Below are 24,498 nucleotides of genomic sequence, written 5' to 3' on the forward strand. Positions count from 1 at the left end.
ACAAAAGGAAAGGAATGGTAAATTTTAGAAGTGAAACTCTAAATAGTATTAAAACATACAGTATGCCTTCTGTTTCAAAGTCAGTATGATGGAAAATCCCTAAATGTATCTTACAAAGCAGATAATCAAGAATAAAAAAAGAAGCAAAGGTGAATCACATGTTTTGGTTAGATGTACACAAAATGACTTACCCAAAAGGAAACCTGGAGGCTTAATTGATGCCAATGGGAAACTAGCAACATATTGGTTTTCCAAGACAACTATATTCTGTCCTTTTTCTTTCCCCTTGAAATTAAATAATTTTATAATGTGAATTTCTTGAGCATAGGCTCTGTTTTACTTATTTATTTGTCTCCTTGGCAACTAGGTGGTGCAGTAGGTAGAGCTTGGAATTAGGAAGACTCCTCTTCCCGAGGTCAGATCTAGCCTCAGGACACTTAATAACTGTGTTACCTTGTGCAAGTCACTTGATCTTGTTTACTTCAGTTTCTTCATTTATAAAATGGCCTGGAGAAGGAAATGACAGACTACCCCCAGGATCTTAGCCAAGAAATCCTCAAATTGGTGTCATGAAGAGTTGGATAAGACTGAAAATCAACTCAACAACAATAGCAATTTATTTCCCCAGCTATTAACATGATACTTTGCACATAACTTGCTTCATTTATTCATTTATTTAATGTCAATTCAATTCTGACTTGATGCCCAATGGAAACTTTTTAGTTAAATGTTCTGTTGTATTTGTAAACATACAAGTTCATGTCTTTGTGGCAATTCAGAAACATCAGAGTATCTGTAGTATAAACCCTTTAGTAGGGTTGTGGTGGCACTTGAATAAGATAATGCCTGTAATTTATTGTTCAGTTATTTCAGTTATGACTTCATCTGGGGGTTTCTTGACAAAGACATTGGAGTGGTTTACCATTTTCTTCTCCAGTTTAGTTAATAGATGAGGAAGCTGAGACAAATAAGTTCAAGTGACTTGCCTGGAGATACACACTAGTAAGTGTCTGGAGCTCAAGAGGATGAGACTTTATGACTCTGAGCTTTCTATCTACTGACAATTTTTTCTAGTTGTCCCAGTATGTGATAGTATTGTGTAAAGTTAAAGTACTATATTGCATTTTAAGGTTTTTGAAAGTATTTACAGATTTAACCTCATTTGATCCTCACAACAATAGTGGGAATTAGATGCTCTCATTATGTCCAATGTTCCTGACTCATATTAAGTGACTTCAACCTGTATAATGAAAACTCAGTCAACCTCCTAGTTCCTTAACTGACTCATTGCTCATGACCTATTCCTCTAATCCTCAACTATACACAGAGATGCTCATACCCTTGGTCTTGTCATCAAAGATTATACTTCCATTTGGATTTTGTAATGGAATCCTCCATAATAGTGAAAGACCCCTTGAATGAGCTTGTCTCTGTTTTATTCCTCACTTGGTACTAATAATCAAGGATTTGTTGGGGAAAAGGTGTTTCTGTTACATCTTTCAATGAATCTTGCATGACGCTGACACAAGGAGACACCCTGAAAGAAAAGTCTGGTGTTTTTCCCTTCCAAATCAAGTCCTCTTTTATAGTCAACAAACTGTAAGGCCTAACTAGTCCCCCAAACTCACCTTTCTCCAATTTATCTCCACACTGCTGAAAATTTGATGTTCTTAAAATACAGGTTGAATCATGTCACCCCCCAATTTAAAATATAAGCTCTGCAGGTTAGTTTTGAAAATTCTTAGCAGCCTGATCAATCAATGTTTCTCATTTAATTCTGCATTATTCACCTTTCTAAGCTCTATAACCAAACCATATTTGCCTAATTGCCTAACTCCATGCCCTTGTGCCAGGTAACCCCATACTTGGAAGACATTCCACCTTACCTCTTCTTCATATCATTCTTTTCCTTCAGAATTCTGAAATTCTCGTATCCAAATCACTTCCTGATTTCCTTCTCCCCCTTGTTAATTTACCCATTCCACCTAAAAAGATTATCATATATTTATTGTCTGTGTGTGTGTGTGTTTAGATACTTGTCTCCACAATAGAATATAAATTTCTTGAGGGCAGGGACTGTTACAATTTTGTCCTCATATGTATAATAAGTATCATTCTTCTTATCTCATTTTCTTCTTAATGGGTAGGGGAAGAACTGGAGGAAGAAAAGAATTCAGAATTTAATTTTTTAAAATGAATGTTAAAAAAAATAAAAAAGTATGCAAGAGGAATAAACAAAAAAGAACTAGTTCTTCAGCACACTCAAAATTTTGTGTTACCAGTATAGACCTTCTTCATGTATACTTATTCTAGTCAATATACTCAATATAGTCTAGCTTCTTTTCTCTGTTTTCTTTAAATATTTCCACCTCTTCATGTAGCAAGTAAGGAATTGTATTATAATTCAAATATAGTGACTTTCTATCTTTTTGATAAGAAAAGTTTGTTATAAAATAAAAACACAATTTTGTGATCATTTCCATTTCTAGTCTATTATTCTTCAGCTTTCATCCTCAAATTCCTATGGAACAAATTGACTTTAGGTGCTCAATAAATGCTTTTTGATAGGTTAACTAAGCTGACAGCTTCTGTATTTATTATTAGATGATATCTCGAGAGAGGAAGAAATGTATCAGAAAAGGTTGTCTCCCATTAAAGAAGATAAGGGTGAGAAAACTGATAGCCAAATTCCTCTTTCTCCTTTTGGACTAAGGATACATTCAAGAACCAGAAACATAGAAGAAAGGTAAGTAAATAGTCTATTGGAGTCTTATTTATAACCAATGATCTCCTAAAGATTCAAAAACGGAAAATGAGAACACAATGCACGAAACTAAAATTAGCCATGATTGTAGAATATGTTGTTGTAGTTTATCAAATAAACTATTTAATATTGGATTAATGTATAACATATGTGCATTACTTTTTTCACAGAATGTAATAAAATATCCTTAGCGTTAAATTATTTCATCTTTTTGATCATTCAGAAAGGATTAAAAGATTTTGCAATGACTCAGAATAAAGTTTTGAATATCATTTGTAATTGTACTCTGTGATACACTTTTAGTCTTTCCATCTCTATGTTCTTCATAACAACCTTTAAACCATACTTGATAATTCTTTACACTTTCCAACTAGTGACCTAGCTTTCTTCTTCCTATCACTTCTAAACCATTCAAATGAGGGATCTACATTAGGATATTAGATTTAGAGTACAAGTAATCTAGTCCATTCTTCTAAATTTACAGATGAGGAAACTGAGATCCAGAGGAATCAAATCCTTACCCAAAGTAACAGAAATAAGAGTCAAATCCAGGTCCCCTGAACTCAAATCTAACTCTCGTTGTGATTAGTTTTCTTGCATTCACTCCCTCCTTTAATTCTTTAACACTCTGAGTGCCATCTGTACCAATTTCTTTTGGAAAGCACCCCTGATCTCCATTAGCACCAAAATAATACTTTTCTTTGTCTTCATTTGCTTTGGATTCCCTGTGTCATTTCATGCTGATGTTTCTCCTCTTCTATTTGAAACTATTTTTTTTTTCATGTGTTACCTTTTTTTACATTTTGTTTTGTTTCCTTTTTGTAAGGCAATGGGATTAAGTGTCTGAAGTCAAATTTGAACTCAGGTCCTCCTCACTCCAGGGCTGGCAACTCTATCCAATGCACCACTTAGCGGCCCCCATGTGTTAGCTTTTGTGATATGAGCAAATTCTGGTTTTCCTAATACTTTTGATCTTCTTTCACAAGTTTCACTTTTTCCCCTTTCTCTTTTCCCTCTGGAATGTCTCCACATCTCAATACCTTGAAGCATTTCCCTTTTCATTTTTTTCTTTGGAAACCCAATTGACCATGTGTTTTCAAGTTTATGCAGCTTTGTCCCAAATCTAAATCTCATTTAAACTTCAGTTCTATATTCCACTGAATGGTTACTGAATATTCCACTTGCATGCCTCATTAGTTCAAATTCAATGTGTTTGAAACTGAACTTCATTATACAAAATAAGATAACATATGTAAAATACTTTGCACCACTTAAAGTGCTATGTAAGTGACAGCTAGCAATAAAATCAACTCTTTCTTAATTTCCCTGTAACTCAATGGCACTAACATTCACCTATGCATGAAATTTTGTAGTCATCTTTGAATTCTCACTCTCTTTATATTCAGTCATTGATGAAGTCATGATAATTTTTCCTTTGCATTAGTTTTCATGTGTATCCCTTCCTCTTCATTCTATTACTTGTCAGGTATGGGCCCATGATTACCTCATGCCTAAATTATTGCATCATCTTCAGGTTCCACCCTTTTCCACTTCATTTTTTCAGTTAAGTACATCTACTTTCCAATAAATTCATCATACTTCCCCCCCACTTCACCTCTATAGCTTTATTTGAAACCCTTTCCTCTGCTCTTTACTTCTGAAAATATTCTCTACCCTTCAGGATTGGGCCCCAGTCCCAGTTCTTCCATGAAACCTTCCGTTATAAACCCTTGTGATCTTCCTCTTTTCTAAGCACCTTTAATTCGTAATCTACCACCTAATTGAACATTTTTATTATTCTCTAATTACTTCACATGTGTTAATTTTGTTTCTCTATCCATCCTTCATCATGTTCCATAGTTAAGGATACTGGAGGATCATAAAAGGGTTAAAATTTAACCATGCCTAAAAATATCACACTTTATCAATTAATGTAGCACATTTTAAATGCATAAACCAAAGAAAATAGAGATAAAGGATGACAATTTTTATTTCAAAGTAAAATTATACTAAATTTTTACATCTTTTAACACAGTTCCTTTTAGTATTAAGAAACACTTGCTAGTTGATTAATCAAAGAATAAATAAATGTGTGATATTACTATAATAGTTCAAATTGATAAACTATATCAGAGACTTTATAGGGTAACTTTCCTACTTTTCTTTGTCCTTAAAAATAAAAACAAGGGGTAGTCTTCAGAAATTGTATTTTTTTGCCTCGAACAATATCCTTTTCTTTGTTGTAAACCATTGATTGTTGAAAGGTTGTTTCAGGATAAATGCAGTGAGCTGCCTTCTGCAATGCAGAGAGATTCTGTGCTGTGGGTTCTTTTCTTGGTGTTAGCATTCTCCATCATGGCATCAAACTTGATATCATTTATTTATACAATAGCACATAACTATAGTACCACTAGCTACTCTAGCATGTGTTGTGACATATTTCAATAATAATCATAGCCTTTTATTATGCTATTGAACAATTCAAGTATTATAAAGAGTTGCTAGCTCAGTAAAAAATAAGATTCTGAATTAGATGGAAACAGTTTAGATTTGAGAATCAAATTAGAAGGTGAATATCTGGAGATTACATGACAAATTGTACATTGTGACTGAGGTAGAAATTCTTCCTCTTCTATTCCCATCCCCCATTGTCTTAAACCTTTAAGACAGGTTATAGGAATTTTTATTTTTACCATGAATTATTTTCCCTGTTTCAGTTTTTTTAAAAAAATTAAGAATAGCAGTCAAAACTATTATCATATTCCCTATTGAGATGAGATTTAAAAGTTGAAGAAAAAAACCTTGATCTATTTATGCAGAAAAAAAGACTGCCTTTGTTATTTTTCCTCCTATCCCCTCTCACCCCACAATAATTCTTTAGATTATGACAGAATCCTTGGATTCCATTTCTCACTCATCTCTCCATGTGCATCCTAATTCAAATTATGACAATAAACATAGATCACAAAGTTAGGTTAGTATTAAAGATTTCTTGATGCTGTGTTGGTAAGAAATATATTACTTAGCATCCCACTATAGGGTTTGTTAGTTTCTGTGGAAAACTCAAAGTTCTGCCTTGAAATTCTTTTTCTTTTTTATCTCTCTGTAGCACCTATGTCTATAATCATAAAGAAGGCCATCCTCATCCATATTTGGCCACTGGAGCCAGATGACCCTAGAAGAGAAAGTGAAGAGGTGACTTTGCACAGCCTTTCCTCACTCAAATCCAATTCACACGCTTGTCATGGCATCACCTCCCTTTATTTTAGTAGACTTCACCAGTCAGGCTATTATTGTTGCTACTGTATTTGTTAATTCTTCAGCTTTCACTTTTAGAATCATCCAATATAAATGTAACATAGAAAAAGTCATTTTCTTTAATTGACTCTTTCCCTGAAAATTCTGTTTTGACCAGTATACTGTCTCTGCTCATGCTAAATTAGCAAAATTAAATGTGCCTACACAGGAAGAAGAAGCATTTTCGTTGTTTTACATGGTATTATATCCTCTTTTCTGATATTATCTACTTTTATAGGCAGAAAATTTCATTTTCAATGAAAACATGTAATGCTCTCAAAGTCTGTTAATTCAGAAATTTCCAAATTTGCTGTTGCTCTTGATTAAGTAGTTTAGAGAATTTCATATCACTTTCTCTAGTTTTGATGTTTCCACAGTATTGAAGGAATTGGAGAGCAGGACACCAATTGGTTCTTGTATCTCAGTTCTGGAGCAAGTTTAATTACCTTTCTATTCAAATATGGATAAATTCTATCTTGTGTTAAAATGTCATTTATTTGTGGGAATCTAGAGGAAACCTTATTGAATTGTTTGAACCCAGTCCTTTGTGCCTGGGAAACTATACCACTTTTACCAGCTTATCCTTAACCAAAGACCCAAATTATGCTGATCAGAAACTTAGTCAGATCTTAAGATTGATGCAAGGAGTTTTCATATCATTATTCATCTCAAGGAATCCATATGTCTCTTTTTTTTAAGGTTTTTGCAAGGCAAATGGAGTTAAGTGGCTTGCCCAAGGCCACACAGCTAGGTAATTATTAAGTGTCTGAGGCCGGATTTGAACCCAGGTACTCCTGACTCCAGGGACGGTGCTCTATCCACTGCGCCACCTAGCCACCCCAATCCATATGTCTCTTCTGAAAACTGGCACCAGATTGATCATTCAGTTATTGCTTCCATGTTCTTTTGATTGTTTACAGACATTGAGGGGATGGGGAGTGGGACACGTATTCTTCTGAATTCAGGGAATTGTATCTGTTCACTCTCTCCCTCTCAACTTGGAAAGTCCCTAAACTTTCATCCAATTATAAATCAACAAAAATTATATTGTATCTTTTAATTAATTGACCTTATGTGATTAAAAATTTTTAATGCATAAAAGTCTTATCAATCCCTTGTATTTGGGATCTAGCTTAAGCTGAGGAAGGACCCTGGTCCTAGTTTGGACAATTGTCACACATTGTTTAATAAATAGATATGCTTGGAAGATCAAGCCTTTGTTTTCCTCAGTCATTTTGTCTTTTACATATCACAGTGTCTTCTCTTTCCTCTATCATTTTCCCTTTCAGTATTACTCCTAATATCTATACATGTCTTCTTAACCTGTCACTGAAGTTCAGGATCAAGGAATCCTTGAACAAGCATTAAGAACTGCAACCTGGACTCAGGGTTTTTTCATAGTTATGATGGAGTAAACAATCTCTGGATTGTCTTCCTATGCTGGAACTTCCAGAAAGAATAGAAGATAAACCTTCTGAAGGTTGGTTAGAGCTTGAGAGAGGTAGGAGGGTTAGAGGAACCTACCACACTGAAGCTTTCCTTAGCACAGTGACTGCCTCCTAACCCCATTCCAGTCGTGTTTCTTCTGAGATCATCTTCCTTCCTCTTTGTATAGTTTGAAGTTGGTTTTAGTCAGTGCTGTCGTGTCTACTTCTTAGTGACCCCATTTGGGGTTTTCTTTTTTCTTTTTTGCAAGGCAGTGGGGTTAAGTGACTTGCCCGATGTCACACAGCTAAGTAATTATTAAGGGTTTGAATCTGGGTTTGAACTCAGGTATTCCTGATTCCAGGCCTGGTGCTCTATCTACCACACTGCTTAGCTACTCTCCCTTTGGGGAGTTGTCTTTTCAAAGATACTAGAGTGGTTTGCCATTTCCTTCTCCAGCTCATTTTACAGGTGAGGGAACTGAGGCAAACAGAATTAAGTGACTTACCTAAGGCCATACAGTTTAGTATCTGAGACCAGATTTGACTCATGAAGATAAATCTTCCTGACTCCAGACTCAGTGCTTTTTCTACTCTACCACCTAGCTGCTCTTATATGAATATAGTTGTTTACATATATATTTATTATTTTCCTCTAAGAATGGGAGCTTCTCAAGGGCAGAGATTGCAATTTTGCCTTTTTTTTTGAAATTCTAGTATTTACCATAGTTACTGGCTTGTTGATTGACCATTGAATTCTTCAAATTTATCAGTTAGTAGTTTCATTGTCAAGCTAATCCGTGCACTATACAAGTGAACAAACAAATACTTGTACATTGGTTAAAGAGGATGGAATTGTGACCTTCCAGTAATCAAACACTATGGTCACTTGACCAGTTTGTTTGATGAATACTCTCAGGCTCAGCCTGTAAGTAGCATAAAGAGCCCAGCCTCTATTTTTAAAGACTTCATAACATAAATAGAAAAGAAATACATATGGAAAAATGTGGTTTGTACAGTATGAAAATGGGGGAAGGAAATGAAACAGATATGTTTCATAGGAAAAGGAACAGTGCCACAAAGGCCCCAGATGGCCAGACAAAGAGAACTTTCTTCATTTAGGAAATTTCTTTTTGAAGTAGTCTCTCTCCACAAAATAAAGCCTTAAATGTGGCCTTCCTTTTCTATGAGGATTTTCCAAACTAATAACCTCAAGATTCCATCTTTGTGGTAAGGATTCACCATCTGACAAAAACTTATGGGAAAGCAATCTGGCAGAAAATAAGTTTAGAAAAACACCTCTTTCCATATGCCACAATAAGTTTCAAATGAATACATTATAAGAAATTTAAAATTCATGTCATAAGTACTTTGAGGATCAAGGCAGAAATTACCTTTTAAATACAGAAAGTGAATAGTTTCGTGACCTAATAAGGGATGAGGTGAAGTTCAGAAGATGAAATAGACAATTTTGATTACATAAAATTGAAAAGTTTTTGCACAAATAAAATAAGTGCAGCTAAAATTGAAAGGGAAAGAGCTAAAGAAAACATTCTGCAGCAAGTTTCTTTGATAAAACTCTCAATTCAGAGCATATAAGAAAATGACTCAAATTTATAAGAATAAATAATAACCATCCCTCAGTTGATAAATGGTCAAGGAATATGAATAAGTAATTTTCAAAGGAGGAAATCCAAGGTGTCAATAGTCAAAGAAAGAAAAGAAAAATGCTTCAAATTAAAGCAATTTTGAGATTCTACCCCACATCCATTAGATTAACAAAGATGTTAAAATAAAATAACAAATGTTTAATGAACTGAGGAAAAACAAGTACAGTTGTTGGGACTGTGAATTAAGTTAGTTGATCCAGAAAGCAATTTTGAACTGTTCCCAACGTCATTAAACCTTCTATCCTACAATCTGACAATACCATTCCTAGATCTATGTCCCAGAGATATTAAAGAAAGAAGAAAAGGGTACAAAAATTTCTTTAGCAGATAAATTGTTGGGAAAACTGAAAAGGGAGTTATCTAGAAAGTATAGAGTATATTAATATGTTCTCTAGTGTGGTAAGCAATGCAGAAAGTGTTGCAGAATGGAAAGAGTAGAACCAAGAGAACAATTTCTACAATAACTGCAACATTATGAAAACAAACAATTTTGAAAGTAAGACCTGTGAGCAACATAATGATCAGTCAGGAGATCAGTGATGAAGTTTTGCAAGCTATCCATCTCCTAATACCTACTAGGAAGGTGTTGGAGCCAAGTTAAATCATGAGGTGTGTTTGTGTGTTTGTGTGTGTGTGTGTGTGTGTGTGTTTGTGTGTGTTGTAGAATGTGGGAAGGCAAAGAAATAAATGCTTATTAATTGGAAAAAAGAGGTTACCTTTAAAAGTGGGTAAGACTTTTTAAAACATTGACAGGTCTCTCAGTAAAACCCATGTCCTTAGGGAGGTTATCTCCTGTGGAAGTGGGATCTTACATTTTACTCCTTACTATTCAATCCAGTGACACTGGCTCCTAGTTGTTCCATGAGTAAGACCCTCCATCTCTTGGCTCTGGACATTTTCTCTGGCTGTTCCCCATATTTGGAATGTTTGCCTCCACTGACTTAAAGTCTCAACTCTAATTTCTTCTAAAGGATATCTTTCTGAACCCCCTCTTAATTCTAGTGCCTTCCCTCTCTTCATTATTTTCTGTTTACCCCATTTATAACTTGTTTGTTCATATTTGCTTGCTTTACTTTCTCTCCTATTGGATTGTGAACTACTTGAGGTCAAGGACTATCTTTTAGCTCTTTTGTTACCCTTTGTGCAAAGTAAATACTTAATAGATGTTTATTGAATGTTTGGCATTATCAGCTTCTGTTAGGAGTAAATGTCATCTCAGTATATAAGCAAGGATTAGAATTAGGGGACATAGTACAAATAGTCAACAAATATTTATTAAATACCTACTATGTGCTGAGTGTTTTCCTACATTATATTACTGAGAATTCAAAGAAAAGTTTGTTTTAAAAAAAATAGCTCCTGCTCTCTAGAAGATTATAGTCCAATGAGTGACAGAAGATAGAAATAACCATGGACTAAATGAATGCACACGTAATATACACACATAAATATACATATATTCAGACACATACATACATGTGTATGTCTATAGACAGATATATATATATATATAGATAGATATAGATATAGATATGTATCTGAGAAACACTGGAGATAATCAACAAAGAGAGGGCACTGGAATGAAGGGGGACTGCAAAAAGTTTTTTGTAGAAGGCACAATTTTAACTGGGACTTGAAGGAAGCCAGGGAAACATAAAGGTAGAGATGAGGAAGGTGGGTATTCTGGGTGTGGGGACAGCCAGTGAGAGTGCAGAGCTGGGAGCACAGCTATGCCCAAGCTGTACTCTGATTATTCTTAACCTATTTCATCTCCTCTCCACCCTATACCTCTTATATCCAACATTGAACACAAAGGCCTAAAATTAAGATTAAAAAATTAAAATCTTTTTTTTCAAGACCTAACAGGCCAGGAATTAGGATAAAGCAGAAGATTTTTGAAGAATTTATTGAGGAACAATTTAAAATGGATTCTCAAAGAGTAGAAAACCAACCCCAGAAATGCAAGAACTTGGTAAGTATATCATACTGATGTGTGTGTGTTTTAGTGTATTAGTTGGATAATATTTTTAAAATAGACTACAAATATCTTACCAACTCTATTGTCCTGTAAATGTAAAAGCACTTATTAAGTGCTTACCTAGGTGCTCAATGGATAGAATGCTAGACCTAAAGTGAAGAATTCGGCCTCTTACTGTGTGACTTTGGGCAAGTCATTAAATGTTTGTTTGCCTAATCTAGTGGAGAAGGAAATGGCAAGCCACTTCAGTATGCTTTCCAAGAAAACCCCATATGGTGGCACCAAGAGTCAGAAGTAACAGAACAACTGAGCAACGAATTCCAAACACTGTGCTAAATGCTGGAGAAACAAATGCCAAGCTAGTCCCTACCCTCAGGGAGATTATAAATTCTAAAAGGGGCTACAACACACATAAAGGAGTGGTGACCAGGAAGGAATTTTTTTTTATTGGAAAGATACCAAAATGATGAATGGAACCACAGGGAAGTAGACTGTCAGCACCATTTTCAGAAGCATAGATAAAAGTGATATGATGATGATGGTCCCTAAGCTGGAGAGAGGGATAGAGTGAAAGGAAATATAGGAAAAATCTAGAAGTGAAATGCATCATGATTTGAGCCAAGCATAGATATGGGGGGGTGACTACGGCAACTATCCTTGGGGGAAGGGGGAAATAGAAAGGTTGAGGAGTCCAGATCAAGAGTTCCCAGCATGAAAAGGTTAAGTCCTCTGGGTTTGGTTTCAGGACAAGGGAACATTGACGGTGCAGAATATAGTTTCAATTTTAGTGAAAATTTTCCCATCTTATATCTTTTTTTCTTGTTATTGCTTACTCTTTCTGACCCTTAAATTGTGGATGAATTACAACACTTTATTTTCAACTATCTTCTCATATCTTTTTACACTCATTCCCTCAAAAAGCTACTCTGCTCTTGTGGCTTTCCCTATCACCTTATGTGGTGACTTCTAACTTTCTACCTCCTCCCCTAGTCACTTGAGATCTATTCCAGTATCTCTAACAATCTAAAGGAAATCTCTACTTTCAATATTGCTGTTATGTCAAAGTCATTGTGCCTACAACCCAAGTCAGTTTTTTTTTTTACCAAATTATTCTGTGTCTGCCAATGATCAACTAACTTCTTTGAGAACTTTGTGCAATGTTTTAAGGAAAATGGAAAGTTTAGATAAGATGTGGCCCCTGCCTTCAAGGAAATAATAGTCAATAGTAAGAGGGAGAGATGAATAGAGCTGCCTTTAATACGCATGATTAGGACATTAGACCTAAGCAATCTTCTGTTTGAAGTCTGAAGGGAAAGGTCATAAATAATTGAGGGAATCAAGGAAGGCTTCCTAGGGGTAGAATTATTTAAAGAAGCAGTTAAAGGAGGCTATTCACTAGACTGTAAGCTCCTTGAGGACAGAGACTGTCTTCTACCTCTTTTTGTATCTTCAGTACTTAGTATAGTGTCTAGCACATAGTAGATTTTTTTTGGGGGGGGGGTTAGGTTTTTGCAAGGCAATGGGGTTAAGTGGTTTGCCTAAGGCCACACAGTTAGGTAATTATTAAGTGTCTGAGGCCAGATTTGATCTCAGGTACTCCTGACTCCAGGGCCAGGGCTCTAACAACTGTGCCACCTAGCCGCCCTTACATAGTAGATTTTTAGTACTTATTGGTTGATTGATTGACTAGGGAAATATATACCTAGGAAAAAAAGTCATGAGCTGGTAACAAAGCAATATCAAGGAATAAGTATATATGTATTGTGAAGAGAATGCAAGGAAGCCCTTGACATGTTAAATAGATGCTTTTGTTGTGAATTTATGAAATAGCAAGGGGGAGAGTCTTAAAGATGGGCAGTCGGAGATTCCAAGCTGCATTTTTGAAGGAAATGCCCATATTGATCACAGATTGATTAGACTATAAGAGTAATGTGGTAAGGGGAAGGGAGGATGATAGAAGGGCTAGGATAATAGCTTGATAAATGACTACAGATGGAAAGAATAATCACTTTTGGATTCTGAAATATCAGAATAATAGGGGCATGATTCCCAAGATAAGTATGGTAAAATTACAAGACTGTCTTTCTACCCTTGATAAATTAAAGTCACCTAGAGCAGTTGAATTTCATCCTTGAGTACTGAATGAACTGGAAAATATGATAGATGAACCAGCATCAATGATCTTTAAAGAGGGTAGAGAATAGAAGAGCAAGCAGGAGAGATACTAGAGGATTAGAAAAGAAAAGTATACCAATTTTTAAGGAATATAAGATAAGGTAACAAAAAATCCAATCCACCAGAATTTATTATGTACCATGTTAGATGCTATGGATACAAGGACATAACAAAAAGAGTTTTTGTCCTTAAGGAGCTTATGTTGTATTGAGTGGCACATTAATCTGTAAATAGATATGTACCTTTAATAATACCTTAAGGAGGGAAGAAAGTGATAGTAGTATCATTGAAGGAGATTCACAAAGACTTCCTGTAGAAGGTGACACATGACATTGTAGACTTCAAGGTTGGTTTATGAATGAAGAGAAGCTTTGCACAGCAATCCTGGAAAAAATGTGGTGTTAAGCCAGATTGTAAGGAACTTCACATGCCAGGATATCAAGTCAACAAGCATTAATTAAGAATTTACTGTGTTCGATGTGCTATGTTAAGTTCCGGAAATACAAATCGAAATAGAAAATTAGACCCTCTCTGAAATCTCTAGTAGCTGGCATGGAGGGCATAATAGAGAGAAAATCTGGAGAGCTAGGAAGACACACTGAATGACTTGAGCATACCTTTTTAAAATAAAAGATCTGGGGGGAAATCAAGTAATTACAGAGGGAGGAGGAAGTGTAGGAGAATGGAGGGGGAGGAAGGGGAGGAGGAAGGGGAGGGGAGGATGGAGGGGAGGAAGAGAAGAGGGAGGGGAGGAGGAGGAGAGGGAGAAGGAGCAGAAGGAGAAGTAGAAGAAGAAAGAGGAAGAAGGAAGAAGACAGGAAGAGGAGGAGGAAGGAGAAGGAGAAGGAGGAGGAGGAGAAGAAGAAGAAGAAGAAGAAGAAGAAGAAGAAGAAGAAGAAGAAGAAGAAGAAGAAAGGAGGAGGAGGAGAAGGAGGCATAAATTATTAAATAAATGGTAGATTAATTGATACTGGAAGAATTATAGTGCCAGGAAAATATCACACTGTAATCATGTTGAATATGATTTGCTCTTTTCTTGATGATTCCAAAGGCACAAGATTGGGCAAACTTTCTGGATCCTGGATCATTGCTATGAATATTATTCCTTACTATATTACAGATATATACATATATACATATCTATGCATATATATATATATATATATATGACTGGTGAATTAAAAAACTCCAGTTAATAGAGTGCAATATGACTGAGAGTCTACCATGAATGGCTGTATATAGAAATTTTATACTAATAAGTCCTAGGAATAATTAGGGAGTGTTTAAAATGTAAACAATTTGGAAAGTGAGGAGAAAATTCATCCAGGTGAAAGCCAGATACTATACCAAATGAAATAATGTTCCTAGATGCTTTCAGTATGATTATGCCCTGCTATATATATCTACATGAAAATACAGTCATGTGTTATAACTTTACAGGAATACTGCTAGTCAAGCAGTAAGTAATTTTCACTGAAAAAAAATTCTAATAGGCATCTCTATCCCTTCAAATTACTGGATTCATTTAATAGGACAATCAGGATTCATACTCTGAGAGCTTCCAAGGGAAAAAAATTAGAGGCAATATTCAGACTGACTCAGACTCACCCATTCAAGCTTAGAAGCATACTAATATAGAAGTATGGGCTCACTGGCTATTAGGACACACAAATATATGTTTTTATTTATATCTCAGAGCTGTTCCACAAATTATTCCCCTTAAAAACTGAAGTTTTTTTTTAAGTTGAGGGATGTTTTAGAGTGAGGTAATATACCTTTTCCTTTTCTCCATAGATGAGATACTTAAGTCTTGGGGAAGCATTGTCATAAACATTTTGCATTTAATTTTCATGTTTAATAATCAGGACTCTTTCCATGTCATGACACAACCCAAATCCTGGCTTTATCATTTTACTATTACAAGTTTTGTCCAAAAAGGCTAGTACATGAAATTTTAATGTGAAGGCATAGTCATGTGATTTAATATCCTGCCCTCCAAGATCCACTGGCAATGGAACTTGTGCAATACATCTATCCACAGTTGATGTCCTTGTTTAATAATCACAGGGGAGAATAACTGAAGTCAATCAAAAGTTTCTATGGATTTAAAACCTCAGAGGAAAGTAATTAAATTTAATAGACTCCATGAAGATGTACAGTGTCCTTTCTACTGAATGTTTTTCCAGTTTTCTTCATCACATCTGTACTCTCAAAGTAGATTAGTCTTTTATGCTTCATGTTCTAACTCTTTTGTTCCCACTGCTATAAAATTAAAAATGTAAGCCTTCTATTAATTTAACATTTTAGATGTTATCTACTCTATAGTCAAGATTCTAAAAATATATTTTTCATTTCATCTGTAACTCCTGGAACATATAGTAATTTTTATTCACTTTAAAAAATTAAGCTTCAGCTGCTATTTATATCTTAAATATTCATGAACATTTACTGCCTAATTATCTTCATTGGGAAAAAACACTGGCTAAAATTTTTGCATTTAATTTTCATGCTAATATTGCTTTAAATAAGAACATCTTTTGTCAAATGGATGAATTGATTACAAATTTAGTTTGGTTCTTTTCTTAGTGAAATATCACTCTGGGGGTGGAGGGAGACAGCTAGGTGACACAGTGGATAGAGTACTGGCCCTGTAGTCAGGAGGACCTGAGTTCAAATCTGACCTAAGACACTCAATAATTACTTAGGCAAGACCTTAGGCAAGTCACTTAACCCCATTGCCATGCCAAAAAAAAACCAAAACAAATATTCCTCTGATCTGAATCCAAAATAATGAAGAATGGAAATTCACCAGTAATTAATAAAATATTTAAGTCCTTCCCCACAGGAAACAAAATAATCTCTAGTTGTAAAACTAATCTTTATCCAGAGCCCTGCTCATCAGTGCTCATGGTGCCAAAATTGAGAATTTTCTCCTACTTTCCCAGGCTAATTAAATCATGGCTTTATTAACTACTTAACTAAGTGACTCAGTAAAATAGGAAATAAGATACTCTCTGCCCTTTTAAAAATTAGGGACATAAAAATGTGATATTTTGGGTCATTAAAATAGCTTAGACTTGAAAGTACCCCTTTTTATTTTAACGTCTGTGCTTGTAATTCTTAGGGTCATCAGTCAGTTGAAAAATGTGCCTTGGATTAGAGAGCACAATCTGAGTGATGAATCTCTTCTCTGGACATTAATGATTCAAATATCAAGGAATCACAGAATTTTAGAGCTTGAAGGGACCTAAACAGTTAGCCCATGCCCAAAAGAATCCTTGTTATTAACACACTTAATAAAAGATCATCTAGTCTTTGCTTAAAGACCTTTCATGAGGGTGAATTCATTACCTTCATTTCAAATCATGATATATGAAATATGATAAACCAAAAATATCCAGGCATATAATTGGACTAATCTCATAAAATAACTCATCATCATACTATATTATCATCCTAGTAATAAAGAGTGTAGGATGTGAATCCTCCACTAAATCCTAACCAAGTGCCTCATCTTAGTGATCCAAGGTTCTCATGCACCATGTCAGTGGAGAGATTAAGTTCTAGTCTGTTTTTACTAAGCTGAAAAAGCTTTGTATATACATCTGAGATATTTGTTATCCAAAATAAGAGATAATCAATAAAACATTGGTTACCAGTTACTATAAAGGGGGTATAATAAAATGAAACCTTGGCTCCTTTGAAGTATTTAGACAGAGAGAGAGAGCTGATAATTATGTCCATTAATTTAATGCATTTATGGAAGTATATTTAGATGTGAATACATTTAATTAATCTAATTATCCATGAAACAAAGAAAAATATATCTTTGGTAAGATATAAAAGTCAGAGAGTACCTGGGCATAATGAAATGCTTTTCCTCTAAGCTTCTGCTGACTTGGATCTTTGTTTTCTCTAGGAATTCTTGCTTTTTATATTTTCTTACCCACAGAACTTTTAGAAACTGAAAAACTGTCTTGGATCTCTTTTTTTGTTTCTTATTTCCACAATCCTTTGCAGTTTTGGGTAAATTTTTCAGGCCATGTTTATCTATTTGTTAGAATTTCTTCATTTCCCTTATTTTTGTAAGGTTAAATTTTTTAGTAGGGCAGGATAACACTTGTGGGGATTATCTATGGTTAATAAGGGAAACAATCAAATCACATTCCATATGGATAAAATAAAGGGTTAAGAATAGTTAGAAACAGAATATTTCTTTTGTTCAGTATAGACATTATTTGGGTAATATTCTTTCTGAAAGGAAATTTAAAATTGCTAAACCCTAAGAAGGAAAATTCTTTGTTGTCATTTTAAGCAGAACAATATACAATTATTTGTCAGTTTTAGAGATTATTATGAAAGTAATTATGCATTTTCTTTGTTTTCCCTTGTAGAATTCATGCCAATCAAGAACATCTCCTAGAAAACCATTTTTAAAATGTAGGGAACATATTGCAAGACTCAAACAGAATAAGAACCTTTTCAGAAAGAACTCCAAACAATGCAACAATCAAATGACTGGACAGGTTTGCTTGAGCACTCAATCTCATTTCTGTTTGCCCCAGTCACAGGATTGGGAAAAACATAAACAAGAAAATCATTTGGAATTGGAGTGTCCAGCTAACACACACATGAGTAAAGAGAAAGAGATAGCTAACATGCCTTCTCAAGAGGTAGCAAGAGAGAACACCACAAGTTCCAAATCCAAAGAGAATAATCAGAGCCTACAAGAAAGAAATAGTGAACATGTTAAGGGAGAAACCATTCTTACATCAGGGGTGAATTGGCCTGATCCTATGCAACAACATTATGACCAAGAGAGTGAATCAAAGGCCCAGATGGATGGGAAAAATAAGTCTCAGTTTCTTGATTGTCACAACCATTTAGACAATAGAGTGGAACCCACAGACGATCAGGTTCAACAACACTTTGACATATTGAATGCACCTCCAATAGCAGAAAAGACCAAAGTAACTCCTAGGAATTCTGGTCACCAGGAGGTTGTGCAGAACCAAGAAAAACAAGAAAAAGGGACCCAGGAGAAGCACAATTCACCCAAAGTGCGGTTTGTTTCTTGTCAGCCAAATGAAAAGCTTGTCTCTTTTAGAGCTACCCCAGGACACAGAATAGGAGCCAATACTGAATTTAAGAAGGTTAATGACAGAATAGTGAAGAATGTCCATCAGCTGGCAAAGGGCATAGAAAAAGAGAAAGAGTATATACTGGCCTCTGATCACAAAAGAAAGCAGCAAGATAGCAGAAGGATGGTCAACTTGGGAAATGCTGAGTCATCATCTTCAGATGAGAAAAGCTCATTTTTGGGCTCTGCAGCTTGTTATCATTTATCTCCAAGAAACAAGGATCTTCCAAATGTAAACCATGCTTACCAAAATCTTGATCTTTCTGAATCTGACTATGCTAGTGATGAGCACAGTGGATCAGAGGAGATGACCTTGAGAAGGTCTAGCAAATTCTTTGTCAAGAAATGGAGGTCTCAGGAGCTATTAGAATCAAAAGATGACTCCTCCAGAGCCAGCAGTAGAAAATCAAGCATGAAAATTGTTGAACTAAGAGGGAGCAGGGCTCTGTCCTCTTTCCAGACATCTCGTGACCACCACATTAAACCAACAAGGTCCAAGAAAGAGCTGAAGACCAAAAATACCACCAAGAGCATGCAAATTCCAGATGTGCAGCCACTAGCCTGTGATCTTGTAGCCAGTTTATCCTCTACTTCGAAGGAGAAAGTAAACTCAACTGAAGAAATATGTAAAACCTTCCATAAAGATATATTAGGTAAGATGGTAGTGCAGTCAATCTGTATATATTGTATTTTGCAAGTTTGATTTTATTGTATTTCATGAGTGAATATTCAGTAGGGAGGTAATGTGGTAGATTGGGAAGGATTCTGGATTTAGAATTAGAGGTCTAGGCTCTTTCTTGCTCCCTAAGTGACTTTAGGCAAAGCCTTTCAGTTCTCTGGGCCTCACCTTTTTATGTTTAAAATTGGAGTGTTGGATTAGATACTGTTTTTCCTTTCCGACTCTAAATCCAAATTATGGTCATGAATGTATGGATGAACATATGAATAAATGAAGGAATAAGGGAACATGAATGAATGAATAAAAGCATTTATTAAGTCAACTTGCATTTATTTTTAAATAGTATTTAATTTTTTCCAATTGAATGTAAAGGCAATTTTTAACATTCTTTTTTTTAAAGATTTTTGAATTCCAAATTCTAGATAGATAATCTGATATAGGTTATACATGTTCAATCATGTAAAACACATTGGCGTATTTGTCATGTTAAAGAAGAAACAAGAACAAAAGGAAACAATGCAAAAATAAAGAAAGTGAAAATTGCAAACTTCAATCTGTATTCAGATTCTATCAGTTCTTTCTCTGGATATGGATAGTATTTTCCATCATAAGTCTTTTGGAATTTTCTTGGATCATTGTATTGCTGAGAAGAGCTAAGTCAATCATATCAACTAACATTTATTAAACACTTTCAATGTGCCAGGGACCATAATAAGCAATGGGAATATAAAAAAGCCTAAAATCAGTCCCTGTGCACAAGGAGGTGACAGGCTAAAGGGAGAGAACATGAGAACAACTATGCTCAAATAAGAGAGAGAGAGAGAGAGAGAGAGAGAGAGAGAGAGAGAGAGAGAGAGAGGCTTTTTTTTTGAATGGATGGAATGTCTACTTGGGGTCTAAAAAGAGGTGGTGATCAAGGTAATGGAGATATCTGACCTGTCACATGCCATTTCCTGCTTCTACAAAAGGGAATATCACTTAAGATTGTCAGGGTGTTTTTACCTGGTGGATCTCATTTTCCTCTTGGATTGTGGGGACTGGGACAAAGTAGATTATGTGTGTGTGTGTGTGTGTGTGTGTGTGTGTGTGTGTGTGTGTGTCTGTGTCTGTGTGTGTGTGTGTGTGTGAAATAATTTCTAGGGTCCAAATGCCTCTTTTTAGATAACCAGGCAGGCCAGGTTTCATCTTGCCACTAACGCAACTAGCTATATGGCCCCGAGCAAATTCTATAACTTCTCAGTGTTGTAAGCAACTCCCCAAGATGAAGTTGTAGAGAAGGTGTGGACTTGCATTGGTTGAAGAAGTTTCTTTGGGGATCTCCTTATATTATGGAAAGTGACAATCTATGTACAGCATATATAGTAACTACTCTCCCAGATTGGTTGTTTGTTTCTGTTTTTATTTTTGTTTTTTGACCAGGTTAAAGAGGCCTACTTTCCCTTATTTTTTTAACCTAGTGTTAATCATTGAAAGGGCTTTGCCTCAGAAAAGCTGAGACCTGGGAAAAACTTTAGCTTAAAATGACTAAGCTCTTCCACTGCATCCCAAGTCATTTCTAGTCATCATGATCCATATCTAATCACTAGTCACAGATGACTCCAAAAAGAGTGAGGTTGTTGAATTTGCACAGCCCCTCCCTGGCTTAAAAAAAAACAATTCATTTGCAAGCCTTCTTGATGTCATGGTCCTCTTCAAGAATGAAAGACAAACAGTGATGACTGATTACCAGAATATGCCATTTTCATCCATATTTAGAAAGAGACCTTCTTATTAATGGAATCTCTAAAATTAGTATATTTAGTCAAGATAATTTTATTCCTGGGACAAATTTGTAGCAGAGCCATTCCTTCTTACACTCTCCTTTTCCCAATCCTGACTGACTTATGTCTTCTAATCCTTCTCATGTCTTGTACTCTCCCATCCTATACTGTAGTAGTTTCAATTCTGGTGGAATCTACTTTTCTCTAGAATCCCTCTGTTTGAGGCAATGTTAGTGGAGTGTCCCTTTCAAAGGGTGTACCCAGCAAAGAAACTCCAACTGCCCCAACGTTAGTGGGGCTGATGGAGCTATATCTGAGAGGAGGAAACCTCTTCTTAGTAGAAAAGAAATTTGACTTAAGAGTTAGCTCCACTGAAAGTTTTTTAAGTGCCATTCAGTTTACTAGTTTTGTTATACATAAAATATATTCCTTGTTAGAGTTCTCTCTGGTATACTTAAAGGTTGTTTCAAAAATAATATTCTTGCTGTTCCCCAGAAGTAGAAGGTGGTTTTGCTATTCTCTGAAGTGCAAAGATTAAGAATGATTCTGGTTGAAGACAGTTAGAAAGTACAATATAATTCCACTGATCATTCAGTACTTTCTTTGTTCTCCAATGCTATCTGGAATTGATAAGAAAATGCAATGGAAATTTTAGAGGACTGATTTAATTGAACATGCATTTATCAACAATCCATGACTCAATAACTATCATTTATTAAGTGTTTGATGCCAGAAATTCTGATGAGCACTGCAAATACAAAGAGAAAGAGAAAAAATTATTTACCTTCAAGAAATTTATATTTTAATGATGGTGGATAGCATGTGCATATACACACACACAATACATAGAATGGCATGTTTATAAGATATATACAGAGCAGTTAAAGGGGTAACTTAAAAGGGAAGGTAGTAGTAGTAGTAGTAGTAATAATTATTAGGAAAGACCTGTAGAATTTGAAGTGATATTTGAAGGCAGCTAGGGACACTAAGTTGTGGAAATGGGGGGGTAGAGAGAGTCGAGAGAAGCATTTTCTAAGTAACAGTGCAAAGGCATAAAGGTAGAACGTTGTATCTGAGGAACGGTTCATATAGCTAGCTCATGGAGTATATGAAGAAGAGCAATGAGAGAGAATGAGAAGGCAGAATGGGGTGAAGTTGTAAAGAGTGCAGTATCAAAGAGGGGACTGGACTGTACAATTTATTCCAGAGGAAAAGGAATCATTGAAGTTTATTAAGAATTGGGGTAAGGTATGTCATGGTCAGACTGGACTTTTAGGAAAGTGACTTTGGTGGCTATATGGAAGAGGGATTGGAGTGAAAAGAGAACTGAGGTAGGGAAACATATTAGATTGTTGCAATAGGAATGGGTCTTAAATAGATTGTGTGAATGGAGAGAAGGGAAGAATACAACAGATACTATAAAAGTAGAAATAATGACATTTGGCAAGATTTGACTGAATACGTGGGGGGAAGTGAGTGATGAGTCAAGAATGACACTGAGTTTGCAAATCTAAGTAATCAATCGAATGGTTGTTCCCTTAACAGAGACTAGAAAGTTTGGAAGAGGAAATATAATAAGTTTAGATGGAAAGATAAAGAGCCCATTATGTGTTGAGTTTAAAGTGAATAGAACAACCAGTTTGAAATGCCAAATAGTTGATATAGGATGAGAACTCAAACTAGATACTAGATAAGGATATGTAATTCCCAGAGTCATCTGAAGAGAGGTGATAATTGAACAAATTGGGATCAAACTAAACAAAAGGAGATCACCAAAGGTGTAGAGAGAGAAAAAGAGAAGAGAGACAGAGCCTTGAGGGATACCAATTAGTGAGTATGTCATAAAGATAGAGTAAAGGAGAATGGGAGGGAATAGTAGGGTAGGTAATAGAGTCAAATGCTAGGGAGAGGGCCAGAAGGAAGAAAACTGAGGATAAACCATTTGATTTGTCAATTAAAGAAATCTTTGGAATGAGCATTTTCAGTTGAACAATAAGGCCAGAAATCAGATTGGAGAGTTTTTGCAGAGAGAGGTGAGAAAGTCATGATACCAAGTATAGAAAGCTTATTCAAATGATTTAGGTAAGAGAGAAGACATAGGATGTTATAGGATAGTAAATTTTTTTTAAAAAGGTGAAAATATATTGAATATGTTTGTAGGTTGGTAGAAGCCAGTAAATAGGGAGAGATTAAAGAATACAAGGAGAGAGGGTAGAGGGTATGGTAATGGTGGTCATCTGAAGAAGATGGAAGTGGGTGAGTAGGAGGTGATTTAATAAGAAGATGGGATTTGGCAATGAGAAGGTCTATGTCTTCAACAGAGACTAGAATAAAGTAGAGATAGTGGGAAATAATGTTAGAATGAGAAATGTGATAAGATGGGTCTGGATGCAAGTAGCCTCACTTTTTTGAATGAAGTATGAAATAAAGGCATCTTCAGTAAAGAGGGTAGGGGTAGAGTTCAAGGGTAGAGTAGAGTCCAAAAAAAGATTGTTTAGAACAATTGACTGGTAATAAGTTGGATAGATAATTGATTAGGGAAGAGAAGAATTGCCTAGTTGCATTGAAGTCTCAACTGAAGAAGAAAATATAAATGTGTAGTGAACTCATTCACAATTTCAAGATTTCTTCTTTGTTAAATACCACAAGAATATATATATATATATGTATATATGCATATATATACATATATATATATAATAGCACATAATTTTATATAGAGATATCAAAACCCCAAATAGTCCCTTCCCTTTAAGAACTTATATTTTAGTGCAGCTAGGTGGTACAGTAGAGAGATCACCAACCCAGGAGTCAGGAGGACCTGAGTTCAAAAGTGACTTTGGATACTTAATACTTACTTAGCTGTGTGACCTTGGGCAAGCCACTTAACCCCATTGCCTTGCAAAAAACAAAAAAAGAACTTATATTTTACCAAATTATGTCGAATTGCCAAATGGAGCCATGGTATAACAAAGGTTAAGATCTCAATCAAGTCTGAAGGAAGAAAGAGGGGAAAAGGGAGTTTTCCTATTAAGACTATTTGATATTCTTTAGTGTTTGCTGTAATTGAAAATTTTTATTTAAAAAAAGATTTTTATTAATGTAATTTTTTCTTTTTTAATAGAGGCTCAAAAAAGACCCTCAGGGAAATTAGAGGAACTTGAAGAAGAGATTGATGAGATCCAAGGAAAAAATCCTCTGCTTTCCCAGGTGAAAGCGGAGCAAGAGAAAGTAATGCAATTTCTCAGGTAAATTAATTTTTCCTTTGAACACTAAAAGCTCAAAAAGCTCAGATACCAGATGTCCACATTTCATGTTCTTCTCATTTACTGTAACCCACTATCTCTCCTGATCACTGTTGGAGGAAAATCTGTGTCTGTAGTTAGTTTTCTATGTAACAGTCCCTTGGATTTCTCCTTTAGTATGGAAGATAGAAACCTGGGGATTCTGCCCTTGTGGCAACATTTTAAAGACATTTGAGTTTTACGATATATGATCATATGTGAGTTTATAGATATAAGGGATTCCAGGATGAGGAAACTCCCTTTCCCAAAGAAGATCAATATATTCTCTGCAACAGAACATTGAAAAGTTAAATGGCTTTCCTAGGG

General features: G+C 35.3%; 1 protein-coding gene across 5 annotated transcripts in view; it reads left to right on the forward strand.

Annotated features, from left to right (window-relative positions):
• The window catches only part of LOC141488184 (uncharacterized), a 101,297-nt gene that overhangs the window by 30,587 nt on the left and 46,212 nt on the right, over positions 1–24,498 (forward strand). For all 5 annotated transcript variants that reach the window (XM_074188033.1, XM_074188031.1, XM_074188029.1 and 2 more), the window contains 4 exons: positions 2,605–2,746; positions 11,013–11,127; positions 17,703–19,101; positions 24,012–24,135. In XM_074188033.1, coding sequence (XP_074044134.1) covers positions 2,605–2,746; positions 11,013–11,127; positions 17,703–19,101; positions 24,012–24,135 — 1,780 coding nt within the window. The remainder of the gene's footprint in view (positions 1–2,604; positions 2,747–11,012; positions 11,128–17,702; positions 19,102–24,011; positions 24,136–24,498) is intronic.

The sequence above is a fragment of the Macrotis lagotis genome, chromosome 5 (genome assembly GCF_037893015.1).
Source record: "Macrotis lagotis isolate mMagLag1 chromosome 5, bilby.v1.9.chrom.fasta, whole genome shotgun sequence".
NCBI lineage: Eukaryota > Metazoa > Chordata > Mammalia > Peramelemorphia > Peramelidae > Macrotis > Macrotis lagotis.